Source organism: Salmo trutta, chromosome 13 (assembly GCF_901001165.1).
Source record: "Salmo trutta chromosome 13, fSalTru1.1, whole genome shotgun sequence".
In the NCBI taxonomy this organism is placed as follows: Eukaryota; Metazoa; Chordata; class Actinopteri; order Salmoniformes; family Salmonidae; genus Salmo; species Salmo trutta.
Window position 1 is genome coordinate 73441277 of NC_042969.1, and position 22391 is coordinate 73463667.

The 22391-nt window shown below is 45.3% G+C and overlaps 4 protein-coding genes across 9 annotated transcripts; all 4 read left to right on the top strand.

The window, feature by feature from the left end:
* Positions 1 to 701: 701 nt before the first annotated feature.
* On the top strand, positions 702 to 3440 carry LOC115206506 (centrosomal protein of 295 kDa-like). 2 transcript variants are annotated; one of them, XM_029773577.1, is made up of 9 exons: positions 702 to 1122; positions 1216 to 1395; positions 1577 to 1700; positions 1789 to 1882; positions 2143 to 2256; positions 2340 to 2480; positions 2685 to 2874; positions 3015 to 3164; positions 3343 to 3440. In XM_029773577.1, the coding sequence occupies exons 5-9, from the start codon at positions 2215 to 2217 to the stop codon at positions 3348 to 3350; spliced, it is 531 nt and encodes a 176-aa protein (XP_029629437.1). In that variant the 5' UTR covers positions 702 to 1122; positions 1216 to 1395; positions 1577 to 1700; positions 1789 to 1882; positions 2143 to 2214; the 3' UTR covers positions 3351 to 3440. The 2 variants fall into 2 exon arrangements, with proteins under 2 accessions (XP_029629437.1, XP_029629436.1); XM_029773576.1 differs by lacking the exon at positions 3343 to 3440 and having other exon boundaries at positions 3015 to 3270.
* Positions 3441 to 3569: 129 nt separating this feature from the next.
* On the top strand, positions 3570 to 13392 carry LOC115206504 (uncharacterized). Of its 5 annotated transcripts, none has more exons than XR_003880807.1 (18): positions 3570 to 3586; positions 3715 to 3814; positions 3984 to 4187; positions 5595 to 6374; positions 6619 to 6945; positions 7085 to 7302; positions 8987 to 9032; positions 9267 to 9395; positions 9541 to 9663; positions 9794 to 10424; positions 10531 to 10719; positions 10914 to 11475; positions 11638 to 11776; positions 11895 to 11959; positions 12099 to 12434; positions 12586 to 12673; positions 12796 to 12895; positions 13050 to 13392. XR_003880807.1 is itself a non-coding variant. In XM_029773571.1 (18 exons), exons 10-12 carry the CDS (start codon positions 10055 to 10057, stop codon positions 11292 to 11294), a joined length of 936 nt encoding a protein of 311 aa, XP_029629431.1. In that variant the 5' UTR covers positions 3715 to 3814; positions 3984 to 4187; positions 5595 to 6374; positions 6619 to 6945; positions 7085 to 7302; positions 8987 to 9032; positions 9267 to 9395; positions 9541 to 9663; positions 9794 to 9954; positions 10028 to 10054; the 3' UTR covers positions 11295 to 11475; positions 11638 to 11776; positions 11895 to 11959; positions 12099 to 12434; positions 12586 to 12673; positions 12796 to 12895; positions 13050 to 13392. The 5 variants fall into 5 exon arrangements, 4 of the variants coding, with proteins under 4 accessions (XP_029629431.1, XP_029629432.1, XP_029629434.1 ...); XM_029773571.1 differs by lacking the exon at positions 3570 to 3586 and having other exon boundaries at positions 9794 to 9954; positions 10028 to 10424; positions 10918 to 11475; XM_029773572.1 differs by lacking the exon at positions 3570 to 3586 and having other exon boundaries at positions 6562 to 6945; positions 10918 to 11475.
* Positions 13393 to 13399: 7 nt separating this feature from the next.
* LOC115206503 (uncharacterized) lies at positions 13400 to 20398 on the top strand. The gene is made up of 8 exons (XM_029773569.1): positions 13400 to 14064; positions 14737 to 14805; positions 14926 to 15041; positions 15133 to 15251; positions 15403 to 15446; positions 15542 to 15631; positions 19928 to 20119; positions 20241 to 20398. Exons 1-7 carry the CDS (start codon positions 13741 to 13743, stop codon positions 20099 to 20101), a joined length of 936 nt encoding a protein of 311 aa, XP_029629429.1. The 5' UTR covers positions 13400 to 13740; the 3' UTR covers positions 20102 to 20119; positions 20241 to 20398.
* Positions 20109 to 21282, top strand: LOC115206841 (coiled-coil domain-containing protein 150-like). The gene is made up of 6 exons (XM_029774020.1): positions 20109 to 20119; positions 20241 to 20260; positions 20361 to 20410; positions 20663 to 20811; positions 20935 to 21061; positions 21169 to 21282. The coding sequence occupies exons 1-6, from the start codon at positions 20109 to 20111 to the stop codon at positions 21196 to 21198; spliced, it is 387 nt and encodes a 128-aa protein (XP_029629880.1). The 3' UTR covers positions 21199 to 21282.
* Positions 21283 to 22391: the final 1109 nt, after the last annotated feature.

The following is a 22391-nucleotide window of genomic DNA, read 5'->3' on the forward strand; positions in this document are numbered from 1 at the left end:
TCCGTTGAAATATCTGTCTCATGTTCTATCTGTGATGGAGTGTTCGGTTTAGGGGTGTAGGGTTTGAGCATAACCTAAAGGTATGGAGGGGCAGTTCATCTTGCTGATCCGTAGGCTAGTACCGTTGTAGTGGAAGAGCAATATCTCAAGCAAGAATTTAGCTAGGACTGTCTGGGATTGGGGAGGGGAAAACTGAAAACTAGCTGTTATTGGCAGATTGGGTTGGAACTCTCTTTCTTATTGGTCTATTAAATAGTTTACCGCCTGTGATTTCACTAGGCAGGCCAAAACTCCATCCCATCGAAACAGGCTGACATTTCAGGAGGTCTTTCCAAAGACTTGTACTAAAAGGGCTTTATCATAATTTTCCCAATTTCACGGTATTATTCCAACGTCATAGAGTGGAAATATATATATAAACACAAGAAAATCGAGTTGAATGCACTGGTCCTTTAAACAGCACTGGTCCTTTCATCAGCAATGCAGCAACAGATAAATGACATGTTGCAAGCATTTCTAAGGCTGTGTTTAGACTGGCAGCCCAATTCTGATTTATTTAACTATTTGGTCTTTCGAATAAAAAGATCAGCTCTGAAAAACACCCAATTATATTTCAGAATTGGGCTGCCTGTCTCAACGCAGCCATAGTCGCTCAGTTTTTGGTCATGGTGGAACGCATCCAATCACATGATTTAGCGGGCAGTTTAAAATACAGGAAGTGACGTTTGACGACGATCTAACGCTTTGGTTAATAAACAACACTTTCGAAGATGATTTTGCAACGCATTTGAACGTTAGCTAATTCAAATTAGCAGAGTGTTTTATTTATTTATTTAGCTAACGCATCATAAAGATTTAAAACAATGTAGAATGGGAAAACGGGTATATTTGTTTTGCTATGAAGTGTCTGGTGCTAGCTTATCACAACAACTGGATGGCCTTTGTTTTTCATGGGTGTTTTTCAGCCAGTGCTGACCAGCGAACTAGTCTTTTCGCCTGTCAACATCCCTGGATTTTCTAAAGATGAAGAGAAAAGTGGCTCGATTACGGTTAAGTCTAAATGAAGAAGCGCAACTCATTCGAGATGAACACGAAAGGAGAAGGAAGCTGTGAATAGAACAGGTATACCGTAGCTAACGGCTAGCAACCACTCGCTGTCAGTATGCCAATGCATACACTGCCAAGTGCGGATCATTAGCTACCACTCTTTCACAGGTGCGGGAACAGGAGCGATATATCGCCCTGCAAATCCGCACGGAGGTGCGGCAGCGACGGGAGCGCGAGTTGAAGGAGGAGTGGGAGCGACAGCAGAGGGAGAAACAGGAGACCCTGCAAAAGTTATATCAGGACAATCTCCGAGTTTTGGGAGAGGGACATAGAAGTGCCAAAGAAAATGTGAAATCTCTCAACCCATGTCTTAGCTATGTGTGATCCATTGCAGACTGCCAGTGTAATGTTACTGGGTTTTGTTGGAATGTTTAAGGTCATAGGTCTTGCCCCAGAGCAGAAAATAACTATTTACTTCACTATACAACGGGTTGATCACGGCACACTTCATGTTTCCATGTTTCCCCAGAAGCCTGACTGTGAGGCAATTGCACAGAAAAATGAGGGGAATAACGTTCGGCAGATGAACGCTATCGAGACGCCATCAAACAGCTCAAATCACAGAGACAGAAAGAGGAGGAGGAGCAAAATCGGTGAGCCTATCCACTGGATTTTATTTGGCCAAACAAACATGGTATTTTTACTTTGTTTTATATTAATTCGTTTTTCTTCTCCCCAAAGTTTTATTGAGGCTAGGAAGAAGGCCATACAAGTGGAGAAGGAGAGGGCAGCAAATGTGGCCAACCTCCCATCCCTTCCACCCAACCCAATTGAGGTACAATTCAGGTTTAGGATTCGGGCACATTGTGACCTATGTTCCTACCATTAAAAAGTTGTATTATGAGCCTGTAGGTTTGGGATGAATAGTTCATAATCAGATGCAGCGGAATACAGAACCCACATAACATTCTAAAAGCACACATTTAAAAGTATTCCATTGTAGTACGAGCTAACAGCAGTCTGAATAGAGCTTTTCAAAACAATACCAGAAAATATATTCTAAGGTTTTTGTGCATTTCATTTGACTATTAACAGAATATTGAGTCAAGGAAGCTACCTGGAGTGAAGAAATCGGACAGAGATGCCTTCTCTGTGACCCACTATCACATGCCAGAGACTGCAGTGGACAGGGAAGTTGACACAGCACAGGTAATCTACTCTTTCAAAGCTAAAAAATATGTAATGGCCCAGTGTGATATTTCTAATGTAACCGGTGTGTTTTGTTCCCTCAGCCAAAGGCATGGGAGGTGGCAGAGGAGGAGGTGCGGCGCCTGCAGGAGCTAGGACGGGAGGAGCAGAGGGAGAGACAGGAGCAGCTGGAGAAAGCTCGTCTTAGGGGCAACCACGCGCTGAGGAGGGAACGGCTCACACAGGTACATACTTCTACACAATCACACTCACCTTGTTGAAGACTATTCAAGTGATAACATGACAGAAAAGTTCATGTCCAACTTTCTGCATTATGAGGCTAAATCTGTCCTGAGCTGTTAAAGGAATGCCTGAAATCCTTTCAATGCATATTGTATGCGTCAAGGCCAAGACAACAGCAATACCTATGTTTGTTTCTGCTGTGTCAGGACCGAGAGTGCCTCCTGGTGGAGCTGGAACACATGCATCAGACAGACCTGTTGAGGCGCAGGCAGATGATGGCTCAGATGCCTGCCCAAATCTTCCAGCCGCTCTACAAGAGACAGGAGATGAGGGAGGACTGGCAGAGGGACATGGAGTTCACCTTTGAGGACATGTACACTGGAGAGAGTAGTAAGGGTGGGGGGTCCAAATCGGGATGAATTTTTCCATGCTCTACTCTGGCCCCGAGTACACAATTTGTTGTTATTGCCATTAGTACATTGGCATGGAGTTTCTCTATTCGTCTAATTAAACCTGTACTGCTCTTTTGCCTGCAGGAGTGAAAAGTGACCTGGTGCTGCAGCTGGTCCCAGAGCCTCTCCCAGCTGTGTCCACTGGCAGCCAGGATGAACACCTAGACCTGACCCTGGAGGAGGCCACTTCTGACCTTACACCCTCGGCTGGGGCAGAGGAACAACCGGATGAAGGTGAAGTGATGGATGACATTCTGATGTTGGACTCTGGCTTTGATTAATGTTTGAATCACTGACTATCAGAGGATGACCATAGTGTTGTCAAAAAAGGTTATGCAAACTGTAATAAATGGAGTTGGATCATGTGCACAAAGTAAACAATTATTTGACCTTTAATGGTAGAACCATCCAGGCCTCTAGGTGGCGCTCCCAGACAGGCCTTGAAGAAGCTACTGACCCGTGTCAGGTCACAGAGAGACCAGTGGAGCTACCGGAGGCTGGTTGACCCCACATCTGGCTGCCAAACTATTCAGACAGCAGAGCGCGACACGACCTCAGATGGTACGACCATTGAGTCGGGCTTTCTGGCCAGCGAAAGCAGGGCTGACCGTTGACCACTACTCCCAGACTCCCTGACCCCTCTCAGCCAGCCCAAGGTTAGAGAGCCCTTAGTAGACCGTCTTTATTTGCTACCAAACGTTGAAGAGTCAAGAAAAGCATTGATTGAGAAAATAGCGTCCCAGTGTTTGTTTGATTATCCACTTCATGTATTTTATCTGTTCAGGTATAGAGACAACAGAGGATTCCATAGTAGCTGGTACCCTGCTCCATCCTGATAAACAAGCTATCAAGATCCACACATTTAAACCGAGAGGAAGAGAAGGGTGTGTGTTTTTGTATCTATGTATTCATGCATGTCTATAACATGTCTGCGTAATATTTCTGTCTTGAGGGGGATGTATAATAAAACAAGTGAATGTGTATTTACCTTTCTGGGAAAGTGTCTAAAGCTGAAAGCTCATAGTTTGACCTGTGGGTGCCTCTGTTTTCCAGGAGGAGGAGCTAGAGAGGCAGGAGCAGATTGCCCTGCTACAGGATTTAGGGGAGAAGAAGAGCAAGCTGGAGCTGCTGCTACTGCAGGAGGCCCAGGAAGAGAGGGAGCAGCTGCAGACGGCCATGACCCAAGACACTGCTGCTGCATCTGGAACACCGAAAACACCAGCCCAGGACGTCAGCCCTGCTGCTCCATCTCCTGAGGTAGGTGGATGTGGGTGGGATTGTGTGGATGTATTGTGGCGGATGAATCAGAATTAGTTGGGTAACATGGATAATTAAGATGTTTTATTAGCATAATATGCTTATGTGAGATACTTGTCATTAGGATAGCGACCTTTGGACTCTGGTGTTGACAGTTGTACTTTTCCCTTAGCTAGGGCTCAGTCACTTGGGGCCCAGAGAGGGGAGAAGTCAGAATGAAACATTGTCTTTACCTATTCTTAAACCATGTGAAGGGATGGCGTGATTAATGGGGAACCAATTACTTGTCTCCACAATGTCTGTGCGCAAGTCACTCCCTCCTTTTCTATGTTGTGGGATAGTGTATGACCTAGAGGTTCACTTCCCTCAGTGAGCTTGTCCAGGAGTGGAGTCAAGAGGGGGTTTACTTGAGATGGGAGTATCTAGAGTTGTCAATTGATTTATGCCACTGGATGAGCTAATGGTTCTGTTCTATACTGTACCAGGGAGAGACGGTTCCAGTTTGGGGTGGGAGGACCAGATTCCGGTCTATACAATGAACACTTGATACAGCAGTTGCTGTCTGCTATGTTTTATAGATATCTTTCAAACAGTACTTAACCTTTGTGAACTGTTCCTAAGATCTGTTGTTCGTCATGTACATTGAGAGGGGTGGGTCTTTGGGTATAAAATATATTTGTACTTTTGTGTAATCACTTTTCAATGGCATCATTGTAGGTCAAAGTGCCTTTGTAAAAGTATCTTAAGTATTAAAGATGTAGTTTAACTCAGACCTGTGTGTTTGTAACTCCTCATTTGGTAATGCAGAAATTAGCCACCACAGTATCTATCTGAGTCATGATGTAAATCAATAATACCCTGAATTTTATTTTTCAATATATTTCATGATGGTTTCTACACTTGAACTGCGCTCTGTGTGTGTGTTTCCACATGCAATAGCGACACTGACTTGTTTTGTGTTTGTCCCTGTGCAGTCTACTTTACACTCAGCTGCTGAGGATGACCACCCCAGGAGAATCAGTATCAGCAGCGTCTCTTAGACCAGAACAGCTGTGTTTCTCGCAATGGCAGATTCGTATGATGAAATTTAAAAGAGCTGCCTATTGCTGATTTGTGTATCACATGTGCACAGCCGATATCGTAGGGTGGCAGGTAGCCTTGCGGTTAGAGTGTTGGGCCAGTAACCAAAGGGTCGCTAGTTAGAATACCCGAGCCGACAAGGTGAAAAATCTGTCTGTGCCCTTGAACAAGGCACTGAATGCTAATTTGCTGTGGCTGACCTTGTAAAACAACACATCTCACTGCACCTATCTATTGTATGTAACAATAAAATGAACATCTTCTGTTATGGTTGTTTTTGGGAATAACCCCCCACCCCCCATATTTTTCAATGTTTCCATCTCTTAGGCTTAATAAGCAGTCAGTGGAAGAGTCTCGCCGGCGTCTGGAAGAGTACCAACACACGCTGAGAAACCGCTATTCTGGTATAACTACGGCAACATGTCTCCCTCCTGGTACCACAGCCCGTCCTCTACCACACTTTAAAGGAGGAATCATTCCCCCGGTAGTGCCACTAGAACTCCCCTCTGGCTCCCCTGTCTCCCTGTAGCACTTAGTACCCACTCTAGAGCTCACACCCCTCTGGACTTCTCCACACGGGAGCCCTCCATCTTGGCTCAAACTCTCTTCCTTCCTGGTGCAACAGTCTGCTCGCATATCAACTCCAGGGCCTCACCAGTGCAGCTAGAACTCACCGCTTAAAGCCTAAGAGACCAAAGAGCAGGTGTTTCTGCTTGGCTGGCGGACAATGTGTTTAGTAGGGTCACAGAGGACCTCTCTGAGAGGCTACCTGCCCCCTCTACCTCGTTGGACCCCCAGTCCTACAGACCACATCCTGTTTCCCTCCACTCTACTCCACGCATCCCACTCCCATCAAAAGCTGACTCCATCCCAGCCATTATCCCAACCCTTTGAGAAGAGTCAGCTACTCTCCCTGGGGAGGCCCCGGTGAAGCATGGGCCTGTCCTGTGGGCCTCAGCCAGGTCTGGGGAAGAGGTGGAGAGGCAGAGGCAGGAGATACGCGAGGCCCAGAGGGAGCAGGGGGAAGAACGGAGATGGCTGGAGGAAGAGCAGAGGAGGAGACGGAGGGAGGTGTTACAGACACTGCTCACTGCTGATGACACACAGGTGAGGAAACAAACAACACCTCAAGGGTTTTACCTGCTGTTACTAAGGCAGGGCCACTATTGGTTTAAAGTGATTCAAAAAGTAAGATTAACACTAACTAATAAATAAATAGGTAGCCCAAACATGTAAATTGTCAATGAAATTGTGTGGATATACTCTCTTGTCTACTGACTCTAAAGTAGTTTAGACTTTTCTGTGTCTGCTGGTCTCTCTCTGTGTCGGTGTGTGTGTGTGGCTCCCCCAGCCTGGTTCAGAGATCGCTGATGGTTTGGGGTCAAAGGTCCTGGGGTCAGAGCGTGTCCATCTGATTGCAGCTCTGCTCAGGGCCATTGGAGTCCAATGGGCAAACATCATCATCTGTAGAAGCTAATCAGAGCCAAGACAACACACTCAATGTCCAGAGTTCACACCCAGACAGACCCGCCCCTCACCAACTTCCCCAACCACCACCCCCGAGCAGCCAAACCCCCGGTGGCCTGCGCCAGGCTGGCCGTCATGGAGATGACAGAGCAGCATGAGCTCAGTGCCATCCAGGAGGTGGAGACACCAGCCAACACTAGCCTGATCACAGGTTGGTCAGCCAGCCACACCCTCAGGGGGCACCATACACTACACCAAATGTGGCAGTGGTCAGCTTTGGTAACCACTTGCATACATCCTTCATAAACAAGCGTGTATCTCTAACCAGCTACTGTGTGCTGTGTCCACAGGTCCAGAAGGGAGTGTGAGGCTGTCTCGTATTGAAAGGGCATTCCCAGAAGAACAGGACCCCTTGGCCCACTCTGAGAGAGGTCACTCCAGCACCTCTGTGTTCAGTGCAGGGGAACACACAGCTGGGAGTGAGACATTAACCAGGTTTGGTAGATCCAGCAAGCTATCCTGGAGAGAGAGAGATTACAGCTGGAGGCTGGTGCCTCTCCTGAACCTGGTAAGGAAAGGAGGAAATGGATGAAGGGGAATAGGGAGATATCTTATGCCAGGGTGGTTACCACCAGGGTGGTTACCACCAGGGTGGTTACCACCAGGGTGGTTACCACAGGAGTATAGGACAGGGATCCTTTCACCTAGATCCCACCCCGGTCTGCCCAGAATAGTTTCATCACTCCTCTGAGTTTGGGAGAGGTGTCCCTGGAAAATCTCCTGAGGCAAGTTTAACCCATGATTTATGTCTGAGGGTTTTTGCTGGTTATATTTGGCTCCCTCGGAGGTCCACCATATTGTGGATAAATTGAGGAGTTACCAAATCTGAGGGTTTGTGGTCTGTCCTACAATGCCCATGATATTGCTTGAGAATAAGTTTGTTCTATTTGTGTGTCTTGTGTCTGGATTTCTGTTTCCTTTCTGAGCGACGATGTAAATCAATATTGTCCTGAAGTATATTTGAAATATATGTCATGATGGTTTCTACACTTGAACTGAGCTCTGTGTGTGTGTGTGTGTGTGTGTGTGTGCGTGCCTGTGTTTTTTTTCTGAGCCATGATGTAAATCAAATATTCCTGAAGTATATGTGAAAACATATTTCATGAGGGTTTCTACACTTGAACTGAGCTCTTTCCACAGTATTATTTACAGTGCATTCGGAAAGTATTCAGACTCCTTGACTTTTTCCACATTTTGTTATGTTTGTTAGGTTCTAATTATCAGAGTAAGAACTCGACGGACACTATGAAAACTTAAACCAAGTTTATTCTTCCCAAAGGATCAAACGGCTGAATCGACAAAAACATGTTTACAATTTGGCCGGGCCTCTCAAGGACATTCAGAGACTTGTCCCGAAGCCACGCCTGTGTTGTCTTGGCTGTGTGCTTGGGGTCGTTGTCCTGTTGGAAGGTGAACCTTCCCAGCCTGAAGTCCTGAGTGCTCTGGAGCTGGTTTTCATCAAGGATCTCTCTATACTTTTCTCTGTTCATCTTTCCCTTGATCTTGACTAGTCTCCCAGTCCCTGCTGCTGAAAAACATCCCCACAGCATGATACTGCCACCACATTGCTTCACCGTAGGGATGGTGCCAGGTTTTCTCCAGGCGTGATGCTTGGCATTCAGGCCAAAGAGTTCAATCTAGGTTTCATCAGACTAGAGAATCTTGTTTCTCATGGTCTGAGAGTCTTTAGGTGCCTTTTGGCAACCTCCAAGCTGCTGTCATGTGCCTTTTTTACTGAGGAGTGGTTTCCGTCCAGCCACTCTACCATAAAGGCCTGATTGGTGGAGTGTTGCAGAGATGTTTGTCCTTCTGGAAGGTTCTCCCATCTCCACAGAGGAGCTCTGTCAGTGACCATCGGGTTATTGGTCACCTTCCTGACCAAGGCTCTTGTCCCCCGATTGCTCAGTTTGGCCGGGCGGCCAGCTCTTGGAAGAGTCTTGGTGGTTCCAAACTTCTTTCATTTAAGAATGATGAAGGCGACTGTGTTCTTGGGGACCGTCAATCCTGCAGAAATGTTTTGGTACCCTTCCCCAGATCTCTGCCTTGACACAATCCTGTCTCGGAGCTTTACTGACAATTCCTTCGACCTCATGGCTTGGTTTTTGCTCTGACATGCACTGTCAACTGTGGAACCTTGTATAGACAGGTGTGTGCCTTTCCAAATCATGTCCATTCAATTGAATTTACCACAGGTGGACTCCAATCAAGTTGTAGAAACATCACAAGGATGTAAATAAGGTATTTCTAGTCTAAATTCTAAAAACCTGTTTTTGCTTTGTCATTATGGGGTGTTGTGTGTAGGTTGAGGAAAAACATTTATTTAATCAATTTTAGAATAAGGCTGTAACGTAACAAAATGTGGAAAAGTCAAGGGGTCTGAACACTTTCTGAATGCACAGTATATACAGTCGCTATGTTATCAAACCTTGTCTAACCCTGGTGTCTTCCCCTGTGTTGTGTCCCTGTCAACAGTTTTGTCCAGTTGGAGATCCTGTCCTTCCAGTCAGCCGGTAGACCCTCAACCAGACTACCTGTCCTCCACCACCATCTCTTCTGGCAGCTTCACCACCACTGACCCTGAACACACCTCCACCAAAATAGGTGTGCGCGTGTGTGTGTGTGACTTGTTTGTAAGCCTAGTCAATTATCTATCCAGGCCAGTCATGTCAGAAATTCTATGTGATAAATGATAGTTGCATTTAAAATGGAGAAATCTAATCCTCTGTTTTATTTCCCCCCCCCCCAGACGTATCTGGTCCTGGGTCTCCCATCTCAGACTCACTCCTAAACAGCAGCAGTATCCAGCGCATCATAGACAAATACATCAGGGAGCTCAACCTCTCTCTCAGTTCTGCTGGGAACCAGATGGGTACACATACAATTTGAATCTTTCTTTTTGATTGCAGTATCCTATTTTAGGGAATTTCCAAACAGCAGCCTCTTACAATTCCCCTTCCTCTCTAATTATTTTTCCTCCTCCCACCCACGTCCCTCTGCAGTGATATAGGGGTCAGTGTTTGAGGAGCCCAGCTTCTCTGTCCCAGCAGCTGCAAAAGCCCTGGTCAAAGCAACTGCAGGAGAATGAGGGACCAGACAGGTCACCTGTGTGGGGGGCCAACCCACACACTCTCCCCTTGGACACAGAGTCAGGAGCTCAGAGGCACGACCAAGTGGATTCATCCCCACCCTCACAATCCATTCAACATTGACTATATATATTTTTTCTTATTCAGGAATGGGACAGCACTGTCAACCGGATCATGGATTGCCTCTCGGACAAGTCCTCCTCATTGGCTCTGGACCAGGGGCAGGACTCCACTATCAGCAAAATGATTGGCCAGCCCTTGGATAAGTCATCCTCACTGGGCCAAGGGTGGGACTCGACTTTTAGCCGAATGATTGGCCAGCTCTCAGGTCAATCAACCTCACTGGACCAAGGGTGGGATTCGACTTTGAGCAGAATGATTGGCCAGCTCTCCAATCAGTTAACCTGTGTGAGCCAGCTGATTGGTCAGATGCGACTGGACCAGTCATCCCAGTGGCTGGATGAAGGCCAGGATGAGAGCTGGATGATGGGGCCTCTAGTTGGAGAGCTGGATGAGTCTGCTGCCCAATGGAGTGGGAGCTCAGGTAACAGTCAATGAATATGGATGGAATATTACTGTCTGCTTAGGGTGTGTTGGTTGTGCAAGAGCACATTTCTTGCTAATGCTGTGCTGAACCCCCCCTACATTAGGAGCTGATGGGTCTAACTCCCTAGGCTGGGTGGATCTGAGAGGCCAGACAGGAGTGTCATCTGACCCAGAGGGAGCCCCTGAAGCCCATTCACTGAGCAGCTCCTTTCTCCCTGGACTGGAACCTCTGCCACACTACCAGTGCCTGCAACACTCTGGCACCAGCTCCCAGGAAGCAGACAGGACTGGGGGTAAGTCTATTCGAGATGTTTTCTATTGATGAATCAGGATTTCCTGATTATTTTTTTCTGACCTCATCCTCTGTTTCCTACATCGTTGACCCACCTAACTAGTAATCCCCTTTCCCTCATTTGTTGTGATGGTATGGCTGAGGTACTAGGTTCAGACTGTTAATCATATTTTGCTATGTTCTGTCTCTGTGGAGCCAGCCTCCGACTCCTTCCACCCCCTCCTGGCTGAAGTCACACACAACAAGACAGCTGAACCCTCCATGACCTTTCACCTTCCAGAAGAGGAAGTGGAGGGGCCATGTTCCCACGAAGAAGAAAGTGACCATGACGCACCTGCAGGGGACCTTGAACTCTCTGCATGCTCAGTTGAGTTTGTGGACAACACTTGGTCTGTCACATCTGACCCCCCTCCTGAGTGTCTGAGAGGACGGGAGGAGCCACCTCAGCCCTCGCCCGCCCTGCACGACTCCTTGTACCAGCTGACCACGTCCCAGTGCCTCCCTCATAACTCTGCTCTGGATGTATCCCCAGGAGCAGAGGTGGGGGGTCTGGCAGCATGTTCCCTCTCTCTGTGAAGATGTCCCCACTTTGGACAAGCCACTTGAAGGCGGGGACACTGATATGAAGAGCACACCAGCACCTCAGACATTTGACCAAGGAGGTGCTATTACCATTAAGGACCTGGGTGCAGGAGAGCCGGATGCCCAGCTATGTTCAGAGTCAAAGATCAGCCCTCCCATCTGGGAGAGAATAATGGTATGTCATTACATTTAATTCACTATTCAAATGTTTCAGACTATTGGTCCAGTGAAGGGGTTGTTTAACGGATGTCACTCGAGGCGGGCTCTGAGAAGGTGTCTTCTGTAATGCTATTAGTTGATCTTTGTGATTTGATGTCTTTCTCTTCTTCTCTCTTAGGTGGGCAGTGTGAAGGGGATAATGGACGATTCCATGCTGACCCTGATGAGCCTGACAGACACCACATTTAAAGGACCACGGACTCGCTGAGGAAGGAGAGATGGATGAGGTATCAGACCAAGAAGGCATTGTGGAAAAGGTAATTTCCCAATGACCAGAGGAGTCTGTGAAGACTGAGCAACTGAGTCTCGGCTGTAACCTCCTCCGCTGCATGCATTTTGTTGGGTAGTCTCTGACCTTGGTGTGATGTTTTCTAGGAATCAGAGTGGACAGTGTTGCCAGAGGAGGACGCCAGCCTACAGGACAACCCCCTCTCATGCAGGTGAGAACCAGAAGACCTGAAACTTCTGACTCTTCTTTCTTTCCTTCTGAGTCCTTTCTTGGTCTGTACAAGGCCCTGAAGTGCTGTAAGTACATACGTGAATCCTTGTTTATATATATTTTTTTCTTTCCATGGCAAGTAATGCTGCTGGAGTTCCAGTCGTGTCCCAGCGTGAATCTACAGGAGGCCTTCCAGCAGAAACGCAGAGCCCTGATCCAGAGGTCTGCCCGCAGGGTGGAGGAGATTCAGGCCAAGACGTCTGAAGCCAAAGCAAACTCCAGGGCCCAGTCTGAAACCACTGAGACCAGGGCCAACACAACCACCAGGGCCCAGTCTGACCCAACCACTGTTCAGTCATCCACTACTAAACCCAGGAGGGACGGGAGGAGTGCAGAGTCAACCCATGCAGGAGTGGATTCCAAGCAGAAAAAGCAACAGCCAAAGCTCCAAACTCCCTTGCAGCCTCCCATGCTAGGTAACAATAGATACGTCTAATATTGTGTTAACCAACCAACACATTGCAAATCTTGGGGAAGGAATGTGGGGTTAGTAATGGGTCAAACACTTGGTCTTAGGTGTTGTAGTGTTACTGAACAGAGTCCTCTCTTTGTCCTCGGTGAGTGAAGCCAAGCTGAAGAAGGTTGGGGAGGTGAGGATCAGAACTCCTGAGATGAGGATACAGGATGTGGCTGACATGCGCCAGAGAACAGAGAGGTGACAAGTTCTTTCTATTCTGCTGGAACAAGACCCAACCACACATCACATTAACATGATATCCTACTCTGGTACCTAAGGTTTTTTCAGCGGCACCCGTTTCTCTCATGGTCTCTCTGCAGGTTGTACAGCCGACTAGATGAGGTAAAGCTTCAGGAGGAGGTCAGGAGCAGACAGGAGGCACATGCCAAAAACAGGGAGAAGGCCAAAGAGTTTCACAAGGTAACATTTAAAATACCTCAATTTGTAAAGGAATTAAACATGATACTGTATCTGGCATTACTGTATATTGAATTAATTGAAAGTTGAAGTGGATTGATATACATCAACATTAGTCAGTTTGAATTGATATGAATTCTGTTTTCTCTTTTCACAGAAGCTACGGCCAAGCAGTCTCCGCAATGATACTGAATATCAGTTTTATCTGTTGTCGTGTGTTCTGTGTTTGCACTTATTTTGTACTTGCATGTGTTTTTGTACAGTTTAATCAGTAATGTAAAATATATTTTACGAGTGTGTATATAATCTGCGTTCAGTCTATTCATCACAAACCTAAAACTAAAATATTTTAGTTTGTGTGTTCACACAACAAAAGCAGCCAGTGCACTATTGCACCTTGAATGCTGTAGGTACACACATTGCATTATGAGAATGTTATGTTGCCTGTAAAAATATTTTAGTTTTAGGTTTTTATAACCAATAAAGTTGTTTGTTGCTGATTTTGCCTATCCTTATAAGTTGTATTATGGGAGGCCACTTGAACTGAAAAGATTGGAAAACTTCTAGTCTCATAGACGTAAGCTAATGTTAACGTTGGCTAGAAACTAACTTTAGCCAACACTCATTGATGCAATTTAGCTACTTACAGTAACGTTATTGTCGGTTCAAATGTTTATTGATGCTTGTTGGCAAGCACGCTAACTACGTCATGTGGATAACATAAGCCAGCGAATTTGTTTACCAACTTGTCAAACTAGGTAAATTAGTATGAATTATGCTACATGTATAAACGGTTTATTGCAACTAATGCATGTTACTAAAGGAAAGCTGTATTGTTCGAGTGAGTCATGCGCATCTTGATGCTGTGCCCCTTCTCCACCCCCTTGCACTCACCAGTAATGTCCAGCTCAGTGATCCAGACCCAGAGTGCAGGGGCCCCTGCCCCAGAGGCGTTGTCCCTGCTACAACAGTGCCTCTTGGTGGCTGAGGAACAGGCAGAGGCTCTCATCAGAGATAGGGGTAGTCTGGGGGTGTCCAGAGAGCAGCTCCTGGACCCCATGGTGAGTGACCCCATCCAGCATCCCTTTAGTCCCCTGAAGATGCACCGTACCCTGAGAGAGCCCGGAGGAGAAGGACTACTGTGGTGCCAGTGTGATGGCCTAGTGAGCAGGGTATGACACATGGAAAGCCTAGTTAACAAACAGATCACTGACCATTTCAAATCCCACCGTACTTTCTCCGCTGTGCAATCTGGTTTCTGAGCTGGTCACAGGTGCACCTCAACCACGCTCAAGGTACTAAACGATATAACCGGAATCAATAAAAGACAGTACTGTGCAGCCGTCTTCATCACCCTGGCCAAGGCTTTCGACTCTGTCAATCACTGTATTCTTATCAGCAGACTCAACAGCCTTGGTTTCTCAAATGACTACCTCTCCTGGTTCACCAACTACTTCTCTGATAGAGTTCAGTGTGTCAAATTGGAGGGCCTGTTGTCCGGACCTGTGGCAGTCTCTATCGGGGTGCCACAGGGTTCAATTATCGGGCCGACTCTTTTCTCTGTATATATCAATGATGTCGCTCTTGCTGATCCACCTCTACACAGACGACACCATTCTGTATACATCTGGCCCTTCTTTGGACACTGTGTTAACTAACCTCCAAACGAGCTTCAATGCCATACAACACTCCTTCCGTGGCCTCCAACTGCTCTTAAATGCTCTCATCAACACAAACACTCTTTGTCAGAGTTTACACACCTTTTATTTACTATGAGTATATGGCAAATATAGCCATGTTCTGATATTTAGATAACCCTAATAGTTCTGGTGCTGTTATTGCAGATGGTTGTGGCTCTGGCTGTAGAGGAGCTGAAGATTGTCAAAGTCCAAATGAGTGAGAAGCTGCTGCAGGTGCGGTCACTGTAGGCGTTACATGGGCCGTCTGACAGAGAAGGGAGTATATGATGCCTGATATACTTATTTACCTAAACAAAACAACCCTTCAACTCTAATGACCCCTAACTTTTTTAGCTGAAGGATCAGATGTCCCAGGAGTCTGCTCAGTTTTTTGAGAACAAGAAATCCCACAGTGCACTGCTCCAGAGCGTGGATGAAATGGAGAGAGTGGTGGTGATGGAGAGGAGATGGTACAGTAGGTGTGAAGTAATACAAGTTGAGGAAAAGGAAGAGAAAGAAAACAGAGAGAACCATTGATATCCTGTCCCTCTCTGACCCCAGGCCCAGACAGTTTAGGCAGACTGCCATGCCCTGCATTCTGATGGACAGGCCACCACACAGACAAAGAGGAGAAGGACAGAGGCTACAGGAACAGTGTGAGCAATTCAAAGGGCAGGCAGGTCAGCAACACTGTATTATGGGAGTTGAAGTTTCTCTGGATGTTTTCATATTATACTGTACAGTGTGGTCCCATCATTTGATGTGTTAGGGTTCCTGAATGACAGATTTCATGTGGACAATTAAATGGTTGAACGCCTCATCCTTTTACAGAGGTGAAAGATGCCCTTGTTTTGGAGTTGACAGGTGAACTAAAAGTAAGTGCCAGCACTTGAGTGATATCAATCAACTGTGTCGAGTGTGTGTACATGAATGTGTATTGTGTGTGTTAATTAGTATATTGTGTATGCAGTGTGCATGGCTAGCCCTGCAGAAGCAGCAGCAGGAGAACAGCAGGTTACTGAGAGATGGAGATCTGAGGACTGCAGCTGACAAATTCCAGGTCAGTGGCTCATCTCAGAATATACATACTATACATTAAAGATCATTATACCGTCGCATTGTTGAATACTTATTTCTTATTGGCTTGAAGGGCATTCTTGAGCGTGCATTATTTCCCTATAACACACAGTATATTTGCACGGTAGAATTCAGTGGATATATTTCATTCTTACATGTTCTATGTTTGAGCTGCTTTTGAAAGCAAAAGTCTCATTGAAAACCATTATTGGCGTTGTTGAATTCGATTTTCATAATGGCAAGCTAGTAGTAAACAAAACTAGGTCTGTTTGTTTGGTTACCATGGCAACTACTGTTCCTATCTAGTAAACTTGCTAGCTACTTCTAGCGGCAAATGTGGTCAATTATAGCCATGGTATAAAAAGGATAGTCAACTCGGGACTCTATGCGTTCTCTGGAAAATAATGCAACTCTGTGGAAGGTCAGTTCAGTTCCGCTGGCACGTCGTGGAACATACTGTACCTTCCACGTCATTCATTAATTTACAAAGAACGCATAGCCCCTCGTTGATTATCCCTTATTTAACAATAGATTGGAGTATACAGTATTTCTAAGACCATGTGTAGGTTACCACTTAATCTGTATCCATACCCATTGGTGATCACAATATAGTAGCTATATCTAGGAGAACCAAGGTTCCAAAAGCTGGGCCTAAAATAGTGTACGAAAGTTTTTGTGTGACTCTTATGTGGATGATGTAAAAAATATTTTTTGGTCTGATGTGTTTTAATAAGGAGCATCCAGATGCTGCACTTGATGCATTTATGAAATTGCTTCTTCCAATTATTGATAGACATGCACCTGTTAAGAAACTGACTATTTGAACTGGTAAGGCTCCATGGATTGATGAGGAATTGAAAAACTGTATGGTTTAAAGATATTGGGCAAAAGGAGTGGCTAATAAGTCTAGCAGCACAAATTGAGAAATTATGTGACTTAACTTAAAGAAACTGTATTATGAAGCCAATATCAATGATATAAAGAATGATGAAAAAAGAAATGGCATACTTTAAATGAAACTATGGGCAGAAAGACACATTCAACTCCATCTTTAACCAGATCTTATTCATCACAACCATTTGATGTTGGCAATTTTAATGATTACTTAATTGGCAAAGTGGGAAGACTTAGGCAGGAAATGCCAACAACGAACAGTGAGTCATTGTATTCATGCATAAAAAAAAGAAGAGTGGTAAAGCAGCCTTTACTGGTTCTAACAGCAGACCTATAAACTTGCTACCAGCTCTGAGCAACTTTTGGAAAAAATTGTGTTAGCAAATACAATGCTATTTCTCTGTTAAACCTCTACAGTATCGGTCCCCCCCCCCACGGGACGGTTAAGCTAACGTAGGCTAATGTGATTAGCATGAGGTTGTAAGTAACATGAACATTTCCAAGGACATAGATGTATCTGATATTGGCAGAAAGCTTAAGTTGTTGTTAATCTAACTGCACTGTCCAATTTACAGTAGTTATTACAGTGAAAGAATACCATGCTATTGCACATACACTGCTGGCATCTAGTGGCCAAAATCTAAATTGCGCCTGGGCTGGAATAAGACATTATGGCCTTCCTCTTGCATTTCAAAGATGATGGTACAAAAAAAAAAAAAAAAAGTTTTTTTTGTTTGTATTATCTTTTACCAGCTCTAATGTGTTATATTCTCCTACATTAATTTCACATTTCCACAAACTTCAAAGTGTTTCCTTTCAAATGGTATCAGGTCCTGAGCTACAGGCAGTTAGATTTGGGTATGTCATTTTAGGCGAAAATTGAAAAAAGGTGCGGATCCTTAAGAGGTTTTAACAAATTGACAAGACTTTCAGCATGCTTAAAGAAAGGGGCACTCAACATGTACTGTACTGTTATCTAAAATAACTCAAAGGGTTTTCTTTAATGGAAGATTATCTAATGTCAAACCTGTAGGGTGTGGCCACTGGAATTTAACAAAGCCTGTGTGTCTATGTATGCTGATGATTCAACCATATACGTGTCAGCATCCACAGTTAATGAAGTCACTGAAACCCTAAACAAGGAGTTGCAGTCCATTTTGGAATGGGTGGCCAGTAATAAACTGATCATGAACATCTTTAAAACTAAGAGCGTTGTCAAATCAAATGTATTTATATAGCCCTTCTTACATCAGCTGATATCTCAAAGTGCTGTACAGAAACCCAGCCTAAAACCCCAAACAGCAAGCAATGCAGGTGTAGTGGCACGGTGGCTAGGAAAAACTCCCTAGAAAGGCCAAAACCTAGGAAGAAACCTAGAGAGGATCCAGGCTATGTGGGGTGGCCAGTCCTCTTCTGGCTGTGCCAGGTGGAGATTATAACAGAACATGGCCAAGATGTCCAAATGTTCATAAATGACCAGCATGGTCTAATAATAATAATAATAATAATAATAATAATAATCATCACAGTAGTTGTCGAGGGTGCAACAGGTCAGCACCTCAGGAGTAAATGTCATTTGGCTTTTCATAGCCGATCATTGAGAGTATCTCTACCGCTCCTGCTGTCTCTAGAGAGTTGAAAACAGCAGGTCTGGGAAAGGTAGCACGTCCGGTGAACAGGTCAGGGTTCCATAGCCGCAGGCAGAACAGTTGAAACTGGAGCAGCAGCATGGCCAGGTGGACTGGGGACAGCAAGGATTCATCATGCCAGGTAGTCCTGAGGCATGGTCCTAGGGCTCAGGTCCCCTGAGAGAAAGAGAGAATGAGAGAGAGCATACTTAAATTCACACAGGACACTGGAGAAATACTCCAGATATAACAGACTGACCCAAGCCCCCCGACACATAAACTACTGCAGCATAAATACTGGAGGCTGAGACAGGAGGGGTCAGGAGACACTGTGGCCCCATCCGATGATACCCCCGGATAGGGCCAAACAAATTGTATTTGGTACAAATCTTTCCCTAAGCTATAGACCTTAGCTGAATCTGGTAATGAATGGTGTGGCTGTTGTACAAGTTGAGACTAAATTACTTGGCATTAGCATAGATTGTAAACTGTCATGGTTAAAACAAATAGATTCAATAGTTATAAAGATAGGATAGGTTTGTCTGTAATAAAGAGATGTTATGCTTTTTTGACACCACACTCAGTTCTTGGGGTCATAGGCAGCATTCCTCCTCTTCCAAACACGTTGAGTTGATGTCAAAGAGCTCCATTTTGGTCTCATCTGACCACAACACTTTCACCAGTTGTCCTCTGAGTCAGTCAGATGTTCATTGGCAAGCTTCAGATGGGCATGTATATGTATTCTTGAGCAGGGGGACCTTGCAGGCGCTGCAGGATTTCAGTCCTTCACGGCGTAGTGTGTTACCAATTGTTTTCTTGGTGACTATGGTCCCAGCTGCCTTGAGATCATTGACAAGATCCTCCCGTGTAGTTCTGGGCTGATTCCTCACCGTTCTCATGATCATTGCAACTCCATGAGGTGAGATCTTGCATGGAGCCCCAGGCCGAGGGATATTGACAGTTCTTTTGTGTTTCATCCATTTGCGAATAATCGCACCAAATGTTGTCACCTTCTCACCAAGCTGCTTGGCGATGGTCTTGTAGCCCATTCCAGCCTTGTGTAGGTCTACAATCTTGTCCCTGACATCCTTGGAGAGCTCTTTGGTCTGGGCCATGGTGGAGAGTTTGGAATCTGATTGATTGATTGCTTCTGTGGACAGGTGTCTTTTTTACAGGTAACAAGCACTCCCTTTAAGAGTGTGCTCGTAATCTCAGCTCGTTACCTGTATAAAAGACACCTGGGAGCCAGAAATCTTTCTGATTGAGAGGGGGTCAAATACTTATTTCCCTCATTAAAATGCAAATCAATTTATAACATTTTTAACATGCGTTTTTCTGGATATTTTTGTTGTTATTCTGTCTCTCACTGTTCAAATAAACCTACCATTAAAATTATAGACTGATCCTTTCTTTGTCAGTGGGCAAACGTACAAAATCAGCAGGGGATCAAATACTTTTTTCCCTCACTGTGTACCACTGACTAAAACACACCGACCACACCTGTTGATATGTGTGTGTGTGTTCATGTATCCTCACGTTGAAGTGTATTTCCTCCTAATGCTCTTCCTCTTGACCAGACCAGGGTAGATCAACTCCAGGAGGAGCTGAAAGCTTTAAGGGACACCCATGTAGGAAGTGTCCAACAATGCAAGTTGAGCTCTGTGTTAGAGGACAAGTACACACACTCATGGTAGTAATGTGTTCATATGTCAAAAATAAGTTAACTCCCTAACATACACCTGTTTACTCCCCTACAGGTCAGCTCTGAAATTGGCACCCTAAAGACAACCTGTCATAAACTGGAGGCTCAGCTCAGGCAGGCCCAGGCTGCAGTCCAGGTGAAGGAGGGGGAGGTGGTGTCAGCTGTGTCAGCCAGAGACAAGGCTCTGAGGGACAGCCAGACCTTGAGGGGACAACTGGACAAACTGTAGGAGCAGCATGGGGACAAGGTCAGAGGGCTAGTAAAATGGTTACGCAACCTGGGTCCTGGAGAGCTACAGGGTGTATGCATGCTTTTGTTCCAGCCCAGCACTAACCCACCTGATTCTGCTCTTTGTGTTTGTCCTGTAGCTGTGTGAGCTGGAGGGCTGGCTAGGTGTCTCTCGTCAGGGTGGGGGCAGTGTGGCTCAGACCCTGGAGAATGTTTTGGCTTCCCACTCCCGTCTGCAACACAACACTGAGTCTGTACAGAAGGAGGTGGGGCGACGAGAGCAGGAGCTAGCCTCACTCAGGAGAGATGGGTAGGTGTGTGTCTGTCTGTTGTGCATGTGTATATGGGTGTATGTTTGAACAACCAAAGTATTTGTCAGAGAGTGATTCAGAGGCTACAGGCAGAGGTGGAGAAGCTCCAAGACATCATGGCAACAACTCACTCCAAGAAAAACTAAATGGAAACTACATCGATTAATGAGTCATCAAAACACATATACCCACAGACAGCTCTTAGCTTTTAGTAGTCATAGTAGTTTACAAAGATACATTTGATTCTCTAGCTGGAAGCCTTGCATAAGGCTCTGGATGTAGCAAGGCTGGACAACAAGAAACTAGCCCAGAGTTTGGAGCAGGTTGTGTTGGCCAACAGCACTCTGCAGGCCAACCTAGACCGAGCCAGAGACCAACCCCTGAACACCATATCACAGAGGTAACTAACTAGGACTAATGTGGATAGTGGGGGTTTATTTTAGTGTGGTTTAATTATGTGAAAGCGTACATGGCTACTTAGCATGAAGGTGACATTCATGTCTAAATTTTGCATGTCTATCAGAGAGACGGAGCTGGCTGAGGCCAGAACCGAGATTGGTCGATGGTTCTGGAATCTGGAATCTATGAAGCTTCAGATAAGGAAAGAGAGGGACTCTGTGAAGAGGTTGTCACAGAGAGAAATCTCAGAGGTACTGCACTTTCTCACACTCCATCAGTCAGAACTCTGAAATATCATCCGGCCTCTGTCCTCATCACTCTCTTTCCCTTCTGTTTATGTCTCTCTCTTTCTCTTCAGTTGAGAAAAGCTCTTGGACTCGTCATCTAGGTCAGCTGACCTCTCCACGGCCAATCGGGAGCTGCGGGAGAAGATGTCTGAGTTGGAGAAAGTGGTGTCCAATCAGAATGCCCGTCTCAGAGATCAGAAGACACAGCTCAAGCAACATCTGGATAACAGAGCCACTCTGGGCAACTCTCAGAAAATAGAAGTATCTACAGTACTGTCTACTATATCAAATCAGTGTGTTGGTCGCGTACACAGTTTAGCAGATGTTATAGCGGATGCAGTGAAATGCTTATGTTACTAGCTCCTAACAATGAAGTAAAATGTCAAACACAAATAGTCAACAACAAAAAAGTGAGTGCACACAGTTCATCATGCAAACGCAACAGAAGGTGCTTTCCTCTCGTATCCCTTTATCAACTCTCACTTATAATGCCATGAGTCTGCAGTCCTCTCAGCTTTTAATGCATTCTTTGTTTGGTGTTTCAGTGGTACTTCTTTACCACAGTTCTCCCAAAGTGACTCCATTAAACTCAATGAAAGATAGACTCTAGAGTGCTAGGAAGTGCTAAAATCACTAGTATGTCTTAACTGCCTGTGAAATTCAGAGAATTGTCCAATCCGTAGGAGTAGGAATTACAGCTATTCATTCACTTATCAAATATTTAAGTCCTCACACCCTCTGAGAAAGCCTCTTAGCTCTAAAAGCACTATCGGGTAAATGTTTGGTTCTCTAGAGGGGGTTTAAAGACCTGAGAATTTTCTCGGTTGCAGGCACAGACTATTCGCATTTTTCAGGGAAGGAGATTTCTAATAAAAAGGAGGTACTGAGTAAATTTGCTGTACAAAAATGTCTCTCTGTAATGGCGATTTACAGTTCTCCACCAAAGTTAACAAAGACGTGCAGAACTGTAGCTGGAAAAACATCAAGGCTGAACCATCCAATTTTATATTTTTGAAATACGGTCACGGCTTTGCCCTGAGCATTTTTATAAGCACACACCTTATTGAAACCTCTTGGTGGGAATGTTAAGCACAGTTATGTGATCCAAATAACTTTGTCAGACACTTTATGAAAATTGCCTGAGGTGTTTGTCTCAATGGGGTTATTCTGTGTCTTGTCAAAGAGAGTGGTGTTGTCTTACACATCCCCATAGCCGCTGGGTAACTGTCTGTATCTGAACAGGGGATGAGAGCGGTTCCGGACGTAGACACATAAGTTCTCTATTTTATTCTTG

What these genes read in the sequence shown, in the direction of transcription:
- LOC115206504 (XM_029773572.1), top strand. Translation starts at nt 10,055, where the DNA reads ATGGATTGCCTCTCGGACAAGTCCTCCTCATTGGCTCTGGACCAGGGG. An exon ending in CCAATGGAGTGGGAGCTCAG is followed by an intron (nt 10,425 to 10,530) that starts GTAACAGTCAAT and finishes CCCCTACATTAG; the next exon opens with GAGCTGATGGGTCTAACTCC. An exon ending in GGAAGCAGACAGGACTGGGG is followed by an intron (nt 10,720 to 10,917) that starts GTAAGTCTATTC and finishes CTGTGGAGCCAG; the next exon opens with CCTCCGACTCCTTCCACCCC.
- LOC115206506 (XM_029773576.1), top strand. Translation starts at nt 2,215, where the DNA reads ATGCCAGAGACTGCAGTGGACAGGGAAGTTGACACAGCACAG. An exon ending in GGAGGGAACGGCTCACACAG is followed by an intron (nt 2,481 to 2,684) that starts GTACATACTTCT and finishes CTGCTGTGTCAG; the next exon opens with GACCGAGAGTGCCTCCTGGT. An exon ending in CACTGGAGAGAGTAGTAAGG is followed by an intron (nt 2,875 to 3,014) that starts GTGGGGGGTCCA and finishes TTTTGCCTGCAG; the next exon opens with GAGTGAAAAGTGACCTGGTG.
- LOC115206503 (XM_029773569.1), top strand. Translation starts at nt 13,741, where the DNA reads ATGCGCATCTTGATGCTGTGCCCCTTCTCCACCCCCTTGCACTCACCA. An exon ending in GCAATTCAAAGGGCAGGCAG is followed by an intron (nt 15,252 to 15,402) that starts GTCAGCAACACT and finishes ATCCTTTTACAG; the next exon opens with AGGTGAAAGATGCCCTTGTT. An exon ending in AGTTGACAGGTGAACTAAAA is followed by an intron (nt 15,447 to 15,541) that starts GTAAGTGCCAGC and finishes TTGTGTATGCAG; the next exon opens with TGTGCATGGCTAGCCCTGCA.
- LOC115206841 (XM_029774020.1), top strand. An exon ending in CTGTGTGAGCTGGAGGGCTG is followed by an intron (nt 20,261 to 20,360) that starts GCTAGGTGTCTC and finishes GAGTCTGTACAG; the next exon opens with AAGGAGGTGGGGCGACGAGA. An exon ending in GCCTCACTCAGGAGAGATGG is followed by an intron (nt 20,411 to 20,662) that starts GTAGGTGTGTGT and finishes TTGATTCTCTAG; the next exon opens with CTGGAAGCCTTGCATAAGGC.